Consider the following 13844-nt stretch of genomic DNA (forward strand, 5'->3'; position numbering starts at 1 on the left):
TCTGAGTCTTTGTTAAAAATCAAAGAAGCTAATATTCATATTCATAGTTAACTCTCTTGCTAACTTTCAACCACATATCATGGTCTTCCTCAGTTGTCATGGAGACCAACTTAGTTTTGATATTCACTCTTGTCTTCTTGTGATAATTAATCTGCGCTACATCACAGTGTGAACTCTGTACATGGAGTCTGTGAGGTGGTGATACTTCTGCTAACGTGTTTAAGGAAGTGATGACCGTTACCGTGGCAACAAGCTGTCCAATCACACCGAGCAACAGTCAGAGCGCACTTCTTCTGTGTGTGAGAGCAGGAGTGACACGATCACAGCTGAGCTTTTTATTGATGAGACACTAACGCAGATAATGTGCTGTTGTAAAGATGAGCTTGTTAAATAAAGTTTAAATATACAATAATGTTCATATATTAGTTTAGAGTTTAAGAAAATAAACTAAACTCAAACTCTTACATTGACAACATGAGATCGACATCACTATAACACGAAAAAGGAACATGTTGTTTAATATAGCTTAAATAAATGAAGTGATGCATCTCACCTTTGGGCACCTTCCCATTGGCTCACAGAGGAAGTGAATTATGGGAAATGTAGGATTTATGATTACTAGGGACTAAAAGTCAGGATATCTCAGCTGCTTCGACGTGGACCATTCTGTGTTTCATCCGACTCTCGTTCGTCCCAAAACTTTACTGGAATACAACAAACACAGTTGATTAATTCTGTGTGTGTGTGTGTGTGTGTGTGTGTGTGTGCGCGTGTGTGTGTATAGAACGTGGGGAAGAGGATGTCCTGCAGCCAGTTCATCTCCAACCTGGAAGGTCTCAACGATGGAAAAGACTTCCCCAAAGATCTGCTGAAGGTACGACTGACACACACACACACACACACACACACACACACACACACACGGTTACACAACACACACACACACACACACACACACGGTTACACAACACACACACATACACACACACACACACACACAGTTACACAACACACACAGTGACACACACACACACACACACACACACACACACACGGTTACACAACACACACACACACACACACACACACACACACACACACACACACAACACACACGGTTACACAACACACACACACACACACACACATACACACACACACACACACACGGTTACACAACACACACACATACACACACACACACACACACACACACACAGTTACACAACACACACAGTGACACAACACACACACACACACACACACACACACACACAGTTACACAACACACACAGTGACACACACACACACACACACACACACACACACACACAGTTACACAACACACACACACACACACACACAGAGGGGTCCTTGGCTTGTGATTGTCAGAGCAGAAAAAGAAAGCGGGAGATGCATTAATTTCAACTCTTAATGGCCGCCGGGCTGAACGAGTGTGTGTTTTGTGTGTTTGTGTATATGTGTGTGTGTGTTTTGTGTGTTGTGTGGCTCAGTCTCTCTTTCTCCCACTCTTTTGTTTCCATCTCACTTTTTCCATCTCAGCCTCCGAGCGATCAACATGAATCTGCGTCACCTCTTCACCTCCATCATCATCATCATCATCATCTCTCTCTGTTAATGTGTGTGTGTGTGTGTGTTGTCTTGCCTTCAGCTCGTCGCTGGTCTGATGGCTGATGGTTTCTGTAGCAGTGAGTGTGTGTGGGCAGCAGCTCTGACTCTGACTGAGAGGAAGAAAAAGAGTGAATGCAGAACGTTTATGAATTATAGTCAGTGAGAGTAAATAGTGTCTGTACATTTTCAGAGGTCTTCTTCTTCTTCTTCTTCTTCTTCTTCTAGACTTCCCAACGTATACAATCTACATCATAAACACAACAAAGACCCACAAAACACACAACTACACACGTTAACCAACATGAAACGAACCAGCTCACTTTGTGAAGTATGAATGAACATAAACTCCTGGAGTGCAGTCGGCCATCGGTAACCCTTCAACATTAGATTCAGATTCTTTATCATCATCATCATCATCATCATCATCATCATGATGGGGGGGACTCTGCGGACTCCTCACTGTTACTCCACCCTGGTATATATCTAGCCAATCAGATGCCTTCATAACGGCGCTGCTACAAGTCACACGCAAACAGCCAATCATTGAACAGGTGTGTTGTTGGACACAACAACAGAAACAGGTGGAGTGACAAACTCACAGAGCCGCCTGAAGCCGTTTACGCACGTTTAATATGACATGTTACATCATATATGACCGAAACTAAGGAAAGGCTCAGGAGCTCCTCTAAACCATAAATCAGCAGATTAATTTGAACCACACATCATGTGTGTGTTTGGATCTGCAGCGCCGCTCGAACACATTAATGAAATTGACTGTGTGTGTGTGTGTGTAGTAATCAGTGCTGTGTGTCCTCTGAGTCTTTTACTCGCCTGATGAATTATTATTTTTCATTAGTGAATTATTGTGAGAGAACAGTCTGCAGTTCTGATTTATAATGTTTTGAGCTCGTTAAGACTCGAAACATTTAATAAAACAAATCATTTCTCTACCTGAAGCTGTAATGAGACAACATATTCACTCCAAAAATTATAAATGTACAAAATGTAAATAAAATGATGGTGAAATATAAATATGTATTTGATATACATTAATAGTATAAAATACATGAATACAGAAGATATTAAAACATGGAAACAATATTTATATATATGCAAATATTAAATAAATAAATAAATATACCGAACATCAAGAGTTTAGAGTTTACACAATAAAATAGAAGTAAAATATAATATGAAACTTCAAAAATATATACAAAATATAAAATATTATATATCAAATATATATCATTTCTATAATATAGAAATATATCAAAATACTACAATTATTCTAAATATATTAATTGTGTAAAATACGAAAATGTGTAAAAACATCTTCAATCTTTTCTTTGAAATGTAAAAATATGTATTTTAAGTTTTCCAACCTCTAACTTTACTAACAAAGGTTGTTGTCTTTAGTTCTTAATTTATTAGTATATTAATATAATATTTGCAGAGTCTCTGTTTTTAAAGTTTCAGCTGATTTTCAGTCTTTCCTGCTGAACGTCTCTCAGCTGCATTTACATTCAGCTCTGTGGATCCTTGATGATTGACAGCTCCAAGGAGAGCAGGGGGGCGGGCTGAAGCTCCCAACAAGCTCTCTCATTGGCTGCTGCTGCTGAGAGAAAATGCGCATTGAGAGAGCGAGGGAAAAAAGAGAGAGAGAGGAGGGAGGGCGAGCAACACTCCTCAACAGTTCAGAGTCTCAGCAGAGAGGAGGAGAAGAAGAAGAGGAGGAGGAAGAGGACGAGGAGTGAGCTCACCTGACTGAGGGATTCTCCTGCAGGACGAAGACGACAACAAGCGAAGGAGGAGAAGAATAGAAGAAGAGTGGGAGTGAAGGGGGGAGGGATTCTCTCGCTCTCTCTCTCTTTTGTTGTTTTTTCCCAGAGTGCAACAGGAGAAACTCACCTCTTTTTTTTCCCTCCTCCCTCTCAGCTCATCCCTCTCTTCCCTGCACCTCCGTCCTCTCTGCCTCTTCCTGTCCTCCATCATCCCTCCATCTTCAGTTGGGCTGCTCGTGGCGTCTCAGGAGGAAGCTGACGTCAGTTTTCGGGGCTCTCTCTCTCTCTGTCTGTCTGCATGTGTGGGTGTGCTCGCTCGCCCCTGCCCTCCTCTTTTTCTTTTCTTTTTCTTTCCTTTTTTTTGGTGAATGTTTTGGATGTGAGAGCGAGCTGCCGGTGCTGCTGATGCGTTTCCTCCGTCACGCAGCTTTATTTGCAGTCCAGGGATTCTCCGCCGCCGCCGCCGCCGCCGCACCAGGAGGCTGCGTTCAACAGCCAGTTTGAAAACAGACTCTCACATTTTGGAAAACTGCTAAATCAGGAGGAGAAGAAGAAGATCAGAGTTGTGGTTTGGATATTTTTCGACTGAATGTTTGTGCTGTTTTTCTGAGATGGTGAATTACGCATCACTGCTTCTACATTATTGAGGGATTAAACACACACACACTGAGACAGTTTGGAGTGTGTGTTGGTGTTGGTGTTTCATGAGACCTGAACAGGAAGTCCAACCTTGACTTTGACAACGAAACCTCAAATCTTAATAATTCTAAACAATTGACTGTTTTTGTGACAGAAACCCTCCAGAAATGATTTACTTCGGCTAAAACCAACATTTCATTTATTCAATGTTAGTCACAAAATGAATTGTATTGTTGAAGTTATTTCTACAATAAAGAGACCGATTTGCTTTTATATTAGCGAATCGTTCCGTTTTTGACTGTTGGTCACCTTGAGACGGAAATCTGTCCATATTTGAATGCATAATAACCACAAATGAAAATTTTCTGCAACCCTTATTGTAGCTATAATTCACTCTGTCTCAATTTAATCAACAAAATAGTATGTAAAGTTGCCTCATTCTGAATTTGTCACCATGGAAGGTGTAAAGCGCTGAATGTGGCAGCAGCTCGAGTCCCGTCCACAGCGATCCTCAGCTCTGACATGTTTGTTGGCAGCAGCTTTTTGTTTTTGTCGTTTTGCCTCCAAACACCTGAGCGAGCCGCCGGCTGTCAGCCTGCAGGATTATGAGCAGGATGAAACGCTGCTGTGTTTTTATGCATAATGAATAGAGCTGGATCCATAATGCAGCAGGCTGAGCTCCACTGAGGACGCAATCAATTCACACAGCCCAAGTTCGTCCGTCACTAGTTTCTATTTTAAACATGCTCCTCATCTGATGGCTTCTTTATAATTGGCTGAAAACTTCATATTTCCATTCTGGAATCAAGATCTAAGATCCAAGTTGTGAAAGTGGAGTCAGATCAGTTCATGTAAAGCTGATAGAAACTGACCAAACAGTTGGTTGCTGGTCAAAGAGGGAAATATCTGAAATACCTGGAGGTTTCCTTGAACATCTTGAATTCTTTGGAGGTCATCTAGAGGTCGTCCTCTCTTGTTAAGGACGTGTCTGTGGACCTTTTAAATTCCTTTTCTCTCTGAAACCAAAAAACGTTTTGGTGTTCTTGCAGTCTCGGCCCGTTAAAAGACTCATTCAAGTTTTTCTCGCTCATTGGATCGCTCTCTTTTACCACAAAGACTCAAGTTCCGTCGGACTCCTGTAAACCTGAACGAGACAGGACTCAGATGCTCCTCCTCTCAACTCTAAACTCACCACCATGATTGGCGTCAACAGCATCCACTCGTCAGGCCGCATGCGGTCGCGGTCGCTCTGCTCGGTCCGGAGCGGGCGGGACTCGAGGGACACCGACCCGTTCAGGTATCCCAGAACCCCGCGCTCTCGCTCCCTCAAACCGCTGGCCTTCCCCGACCTGCTGGGAAAAACCCAGGACGGACAGCAGCACCGACAGAGCCGCAAGAAGAAGGTAGAACCTGGAAATACACTCTGAGCTTTAGAGTTAAGAAAGTGACATTATATACTGTATGCAGTTTGATTGAGGAGGCTCGGACACCACAGAACAGGGTCTTCATGAGGGTTTGTAATTAATGTCGCCACCATGAGGTATGGTGTCCATGTTACTGTAAATTCTTGAAGGCCAGTCCCTAATAAGACCAGGTAAAAAATCTTTGGGGGGGTTGGAACAACCTGTAGCCGACGTGTCGCATGATGAATCCAGCATAATGTCCATTTCAGTATTTCTTCTATGAAAGACTCAATGTTCATCAACTCATCATCTGATCTCATCATTTTCTCATCTTTCATGATCCTGCCATGTTAACAAATCCCCTCATTTCATCATGTCCTGATGTCCTGACACATTTCTGTAGGAGGTGTTGAGCTTCATTATAGACGATAGATGTGACTCTAATACACTCTTTTCATTCACTGGTTCTACTTTGCTCTTTTTTCCATCCCTGTTAAACTGCCATCAACAGAAGTCACCACTTCCTGCAGATATTTCACAGTAAAAGCTTCTAGAAAGGGAGCGATCATGCCCTTTGAGCTGCTGGAAGACTCGGCGTTATCTAATGTTACGTCTCATTCACTTCAACAGGTCGTCATATTTCTTATCAGATCTCAACAAGCCGGAGGTTTAAAGAAGAAGTGCCTCTTTCAGCACAAACACTGTTTTTATTGACTACTTCTTTCCACTTGGTTCTGCTTTTAAATTTAACCACGTCCTCTAAGAATCACAATCAGAAATACTTTATTGATCCGGGGGGGGGGGGGGGGGGGGGGGGTAGCAAAGTAGCATACATTTAGACCTGAGAAGTATGTACAAATAAAGATATAAACAATAAGAAATAAAATATGTACATCTACAATCTTTTAAATTAAAAATTAAAGATATATAGAATAACACACACACACACCTCTCTGACACACATATATCTGACTGTGTGTGTGTTGTGTCTCTGCAGACTCTGTACAGCTCCATCAAGAACGAGAAGCTTCAGTGGACCATGTAAGTTTCCTGCTCCAGTATGAACCATCAACTGGTTTCTGCTGGTTTAACACACAGCATGTGCCAACATCTGAAGTGTGTGTTTAACTTCTGTCTGCACATATCTGTGTGTGTGTGTGTGTGTGTGTGTGTGTGTGTGTGTGTGTGTGTGTGTGTCCCTGCTGCCCCGACTCTCTTATTTAAGCCTCTGTTGCCAAGGCAACCGTTCCCTGCTTTCTTTCCTCGCTGTAATTACAGGTCAGCATCCCAACGCCCATGCTTGACTGTGGACACACACATAAACACACACACACAGACGTCTTATATGCGTTTAGCATCTGTCCTCCCTCATGTTCAGCCTCTTCACTTCTTTTCTGTTTCTGTGTGGATGTTAATCTTCATAAGATTAATATTTAACATAATATTATACAATATAATAGAAAATGAGATGAGTTCACAGGACCAGGTGATGTTATGAGACGATATGAAAATATGATGAAAGGTGTTGACTTAATAAAGGAGGTGTGAAATAAACAGTGGAGGTGGTAAGAAGTATTGATTTTCCAGATCTTTGGTTCTGTTGTGATGTCGGAACATTTCTACACTGCGTCATGCTGCTCTGATTAATTAGGAAGCAAACATATAATGTGATTGATCAATAAATCACCTGCTGAGCTGAATCCTGATCTCTCATCTCATTATCAGTGTAGTTACTAGATGATGGTTTCAACATCACTCACTCATTAAATACGCTGACTTTACTGTGTGATGCAGCTGCACCGCTCGCTGAAGCTTCATAATCCAAATATTATATTTCATATAAATAAATGGATCAATTCTTTACAACCTGAGGCTGTAAAACACTGCAGCAAGCGCTAGTTCATACAGTCAGAAATGAGATGAGCTGCTGAGACGAGTCAATATTTGAGGAAAAGAACTGAGAAGATGAGGTTATGGTGAACTAACTGGCCGGACAGTTTCATTCATTCCTTCTGTCCTCCGTCTTCTGAAGTGATGAGGAGGAGTTGAGGAAGTCCATGTCGGAGCTGGCTGACGTTCGAACAGACTCCGCCTCCCACACCATGAAGCGACTGGGGAGTGGAGGAAACCCGCTGGTGGGCGTCGCCCATCAGGCCGACGGCGAGCTCTACAAGAACGGCTTCCTGGTCCGCAAAGTCCACGCCGACCCCGACGGAAAGAGAAGTACGCCATTCTGACTTCTTCTTCTTCTGTTTGTTCCGTCTTTTTGTTCACAAAATCTTTTATATAACTCTTGTGTTTTGTTGTCATTAGTATAACATCTTGTCGTATTTATAAAAATGATAACAATATGTAGATTGTAGAATAGATTGTAACCCTTCCCTTCACTCACTAAACAAACTGGACAGAAGTATTTTGTCTCAGTTGGTAATGAATCATCAGAGTGGACCGACATGATGTGTGGAGTTCCCCAAGGCTCGATCCTGGGTCCTCTTCTATTTAACACTTACATGCTTCCAGTCGGACACATTGTACGAAACAATGATATCAGCTATCATAATTATGCAGACGACACCCACCATGACCTTGTTCTGTCACCAAGCGCCTACAGTCATACCTCATGTATTATAGACTACTGAAAGTATTCAAGTATTACGCAGATAGTATAAAGAGGGCCGGGGTCTCCAGGACCACAAGCACAACATAAGGATTAAGTCTCTACTTTATTGTGTATGTATAATATCCCATGGTGCCTTGTTTCTCTCAGCTCCGCGGGGTAAGAGGGGGTGGAAGTCTTTCTACGCCATGCTGAAGGGTCTGGTGCTCTACCTGCAGAAGGTAAACATCTGAACTACATTTCCCAGCAGCCCTGCTGTTTTTGACATGCCAGTTTCTCCACACTGAGAGTCTATTTTTAACTGTGTGTGTCCCAGATCGAATATATATCAGAGAAGGACCAACATCTGGGACAGAGAGAGATAACACACACAGAAATGATCTGTTTCCTATTTTTAAACTCTTTTTTTGTGACGTAGTTTCCTCCGATTTAAATCTGACACCACGTCTGCTGCTGCTGGAGGGTGTGTTCGTATGTGGTGTGATTTTGTGTAAAAACAAGAGAAGTTTCTCTCTGTAATCATTTGGTGGATAGAAATAATGAGAATATGTCTGAATAACTAAAAACATCTTGTTATGACGTAAAATGACTTTTTTAAGGATTGTGGGAGCAACACTCCTGAAAACAATGCATTCTGGGACTCGTAGTTGACTTGAGCATACCAGCAGCAGGTTTAAACATGATTGGATGTTGATATGATGCTGCTCTGTGATTGGCTGACAGGATGAGTACCGTGCGGAGCGAGAGCTGACGGAGGAGGACGTGAAGAACGCCGTATCCATCCATCACTCTCTGGCCATGAGAGCAGCTGATTACAGCAAGAGGCCCAATGTGTTCTACCTGAGGACGGCCGACTGGAGAGTCTTCCTGTTCCAGGCTCCGTAAGGACCACCACAACCCGCCTCTCTGTTTCTGTCCTTCAGGCTGTCCATCATCACCGCTGTTCCACAGTTTACACAGTTTACACAGTTTACACAGTTTGACATTTGAAGTCCTTCATTTATTGACCCCAGTTTTCATCAGTGCGGCTCAACTCTGTCCACTGAACATCTTTGTTGGTAAATCTGCTTAAATTCACAGGAAAAGACACTGGAAGCCTGAAAAGTTTCCTTCAGTGTCCCAGAGATCCAGTGATTGATGTCATGGTTACAGTACAAACAGGAAGTGTTAACATGTAATGTAAAGAAGTTAAAAGGTGGAGCTGCAGCCACAATACAGTTCTCCATGGGAACATTATCCTTGTTGTTTACGTGATCCCAAGCATGATGGGAACTGGAGTACCAAAACACAGAACATAATTAACCATTCATTTACTGTGAAATAGAATAAAAACTGTTCCAGAGCAGTTATTTGTACCACTGACGATGTGATGACATGTCTCAGCAGCCCAACATTTGCTGAAAATATAAAATATGTAGTGAATGTTGATCAGGTCATTGATCAAATCGTCATGAAACATCACAGGACTGCAGCTGAAGCTCCTCCTCACTGCACACAGAACAAATATTCAGATGTTTAAATTAGAATAGAACAAAGTGTATAAAAGTAGCACTGAAGGAAGAAATGAAAAAGCAAAGCTAAATTACAGATATACACTTACATATATACGAACATACGTGCGTACATCACGTACAGTCAGGCTGAGTGATGCCTTTTTCCTGCAGGAACGCAGAACAGATGCAGTCGTGGATCACGCGCATCAACGTGGTGGCGGCCATGTTTTCGGCTCCACCGTTCCCGGCGGCGATCGGCTCCCAGAAGAGATTCAGTCGTCCTCTGCTGCCGGGATCCAACACCAAACTGTCCCAGGTACAAACTCTGAGTCACAGAGACCATAAAAGAGTTCTTTATACTTCAGTAATCAGGTTTCACTGATGTGGAAACCTCACAGCGGGACAGTGTTGACGTGTATCGTCTGTCCCGACAGGAAGAACAGGTCAAATCTCACGAGAACCGGTTCAGGGCGGTTTCCTCCGAGCTGGCCGACCTCACAGCCTCCACACCGGACCGCAAGGTGAAAGGTCGCGAGCTGGAGGAGCAGAAACTCCGACAGGAGTACCTGGAGTTCGAGGTGAGGGGATTCACAGAAAAGTACATAAACCTTTGTTCTTGTACTAACTCTAAACCCATCACAACTAAGTGCCTTTCCCCTAAACCTAAACCGGATCTAACCTTAACCCTGAATCCATCTAAACCCTCAAACAGCCCTCCGAAGGCACCAGATAAAATGACTGAACAAGATACTGCAGGAGGTGAATTTAAGTCAAAATGAGTCATAACTCACAGACATGAAAGTCATGTTGAATCATTCAGAGTGACGCGATCATCATCTGTGACGTCCATCAGAATAAACCTCAGAGAGGAAAGACGCTGCAGAACCTGCCTGAGAATCCTCCTGTTTTTAAGTTTCCTTCAGTGTCTCAGTGATCACTGATAGTTGTCTGTCCGTCCATGAGGACGCTGCAGACAGGAGCTGCTAACAGCTGATTCAGCTGCTGTGATGGAGACTAAATGTGAATATAGACTAAAGGAAGAGAACAGCAGCACCGACCTGCAGCTGACATCTGATGAGCTTGTACGTTGTCTTCTGATGGCTTTAGATTGGATTTATTTAATTCATCGTGCTTTATTTCATGATAATTGTTCTTCTCCTGTGGAGCGTCTTTACTTTTACTCGAAGATAAACTCCCTGATTTTATTGCAGTGCCCACAAATCCCACAAACCCCAAAGTTATTGCCTTTTCAAATTTCAATGATGTTTGTGTGTGATTAGCAGTGGTGGAATGTAACCAAGTACATTTACTCTGTACAATTGGAGGCACTGAGTCCTTTCTTTTCATGCTACTCTATAAAGGATCCGAGTGCTTCTTCCAGTCCTGTTTATTAGGTTTCAAATTCCACAGTTGTTCTAACAGTGTGAGAAGCTTCAGAAGTGAAACATGCAGAAACTCCCTGAATATAACTGTTGACAGACAGACTGAAGTTCCTCTGCGGCTCCGTCTGTCTCACTTCTTCATCACAAACTGTCACTGGATCAGTCTGTCTGGTGTCAAACAGGCTGCAGAGACACAAACACACTGTCGGGAACATGGAGCTCAGTTAAAGGACCAGTCTGCTGTTTACTTCCTGCAGACCTCTTCACAGTTAACTGTTTTTAAAGATGTGATGTCTTTTCATTGTCCATGATGCAGATAAAAGACAGACATCTAATGAAATACTAACAGACATGGAGAGTTCATGTCCTGTCGTAAAGATAAAAAAACGATTTCTGTACTTAAGTAGGTAAAGAGTATTTATTTAGCACTTTTCAAAACAAAAGATACCAAGAACTTCACAATAAAAGCACTCAGAACAGCAGATGGTATCAGGTCGGAGCAGCAAAACATCAGTTAGGAAAAGCAAAGATACCGTTTTCTTTTAGTTTAATGAATTAGAGTCATCGAGGCTGGAAGACACAACTTAGTCTTAACTGGTAAAAAAGTTTCTTAATATGAACAGAAAAGTCAGAGATATTAGAGGAAAATGTTTGGATATCAGCTTCTCGTAGAGTCATCACATGAAACATGTACAGCTGAGTGTCGTCTGCATATAGACAGTAAAATAAGGCCAAGAAGAGTTAGCTCCGGGACAAATGAGACAACAGGTTGTCCTGATGGGCCGATGGGTGAAATGTGTTCAAACCCACAACATTCTCATTTTACAGCAGATTAACATAAACATGACAGAGTCTAAGGGCCAATATAATACTCTGATATTAAAGTCATACATTTACCAGAAAGGTATGTATTACTTTGTAGTAATACTGTACGAGGTGTTTATTTATTTACTACTCAGTCGAAGTGAACAGGTGAGAAGAGCTCGGCTTCCTAATATCACAAACAAAACCCATAAAAACTTGGAAAAAAGCAGACTGTTACACCCACGGTGTAAGAAGGAGCGCTACTCCAGGTCCTTCATTCCTACAGCTATAAGACTGTTTAACTGCACATGATCTGCACAATCTGCACATACTTTATATTTTCCGTGTATATATTTATTTTTTATATCAGTATTTATTATTTGTATATTGTTGTTCTTTTAAAAAAATACTTCTAATTCTTATTGACACAGTGCTGTCTGCTGTGTGTTTCTGCACCTTTCTGTCTTTGCTGCTGTGACTTGTAAATTTCCCCACTGGGATTAATAAAGTCTAAGTCTAAGTCTAAACGGACTTCAGCTGTAAGAGGTTCAAAATACGACAGAAATAAAACCAGATGAGTTGTTTCATCAAATTGTATTGAAATCATATTATTGTCATTTCTTTCCTACAGTTTTAGTTGTATTGAACAGTGTTTTGTTCAGGTTTTCATGTTTAAATGGTTAATCAGACTCTTGTTCAGTTTTTATTGAAAGCAAACTGTCCACTCTCTCTGTGATGCAGCTCCACTGATACAACCTGACGTTTGCATCATTAACCGTTGTCTCTCGTCTCCGTCCTCCTCTACAGAAAACTCGGTACGGTACGTACGCCATGCTGCTTCGGGCCAAACTGTCCAGCGGAGACGAGGACCTGACGGCCTTCGAGTCGCGGTTGTTTGACGACGGCGGCCTGCAGAGGGCGCACTCCAGCCCCACGCTGCCTCTGGAAGGCACCAACAAGGAGAAGACCCGCGGGTCCAAGACGTCAAAAAGCTTAAAGGTCACGTCCTCTTCGTCCTCGACCTCCAAGACCAGCGGCAGCACCAGAGAGGGAAGCAAAAAGAACGGCGGCGGCGGGAACAACCAGCGGCCGGAGCCGCAGAAACCAAGCAGCAAGCAGGAAGAGGCGCCGTAAGGCGGCGAGAATCAGGTTTTATACAACGTGTGTAGCTGGAGACGGACATGAAGCATCATGGGTAGCAGGCTGACATCCTCCTTTAAACCTTTTCTGTTAAAGCTGATTCTGATTGGCCGAGGGGATTTTCCTCCTGAGCCGAGCCGAGATGTTCGAGGTCGGTGGGAGAGGAGGACGACCGAACGGACGAAAACACTGAATGGAAACATTCAGGAAACACTAATAAGGTTTGAAGGTGTAACCTGGAGACCATCAGCTGTCAGTTCATTTCTCCACCAAACAGTAAAATCAGCTGCTGAGTTTCAGCTTTATTTCCTGTCCAATCTTTCATTTCAGGGACTGTCTGGGAGCACGTTTTGTTGAGATGATGGAGACAGCATTCATGTCAGTAACATTCAGTCTCCTGCAGCAGCATCTGGTTCCAGGAGCCTCCTGGATCTGGTTTTGTTGAGACAGAACAGAAACAGTTTGTAGGTACTTTTATTTTTGTCTCTCAGAGCGACAAACACTGACCTCCTGCACGGCCATCGCTCTGCTTCTCCTAGCAACAAACGGGGGAGCAGGTTGCCATGCCAACCACACATGACGGACAGAGTGTGTGGGACTGTTGCCGTGGTGACTGAGAAAATTGGGGGGAGGGAGGATGGGGGCGAGACTCTGGAGTCAGGACTCCCCCGGCCAAACAAACAAACAGACAAACAAACAGACAAACAGACGAGGCTGTGATGATGCGTCACAGAGACGAACGGTAACACAATACCTCCTCCTCCGCACTTCAGAGAGAGAGAGAGTGTGTGTGTGTGTGTGTGTGTGTGTGTGTGTGTGTGTGTGTGTGTGTGTGTGTTAACCAGAGGAAAAGTATTGTGAGTACACACTAATACTGTGTTAGCACTTGATGTGTACTTCCAGGAGTGTAAATACGAGCTGAACATGCTGGATGAAGTGTGACTGCAGTTTGT

The 13844-nt window shown here is 42.9% G+C and overlaps 1 protein-coding gene across 1 annotated transcript in view; it reads left to right on the plus strand.

Moving 5' to 3' along the window:
* The window catches only part of LOC139294092 (PH and SEC7 domain-containing protein 1-like), a 34961-nt gene extending 22066 nt beyond the window's left edge, over positions 1-12895 (plus strand). The window contains exons 8-15 of the mRNA XM_070915876.1: positions 785-874; positions 6453-6496; positions 7488-7678; positions 8223-8293; positions 8796-8953; positions 9737-9881; positions 10000-10143; positions 12559-12895. Of these exons, the coding sequence (XP_070771977.1) occupies positions 785-874; positions 6453-6496; positions 7488-7678; positions 8223-8293; positions 8796-8953; positions 9737-9881; positions 10000-10143; positions 12559-12885 (1170 nt within the window). The 3' untranslated portion in view covers positions 12886-12895. The remainder of the gene's footprint in view (positions 1-784; positions 875-6452; positions 6497-7487; positions 7679-8222; positions 8294-8795; positions 8954-9736; positions 9882-9999; positions 10144-12558) is intronic.
* The last annotated feature ends 949 nt before the right edge of the window (positions 12896-13844 follow it).

Source organism: Enoplosus armatus, chromosome 12 (assembly GCF_043641665.1).
Source record: "Enoplosus armatus isolate fEnoArm2 chromosome 12, fEnoArm2.hap1, whole genome shotgun sequence".
In the NCBI taxonomy this organism is placed as follows: domain Eukaryota; kingdom Metazoa; phylum Chordata; class Actinopteri; order Centrarchiformes; family Enoplosidae; genus Enoplosus; species Enoplosus armatus.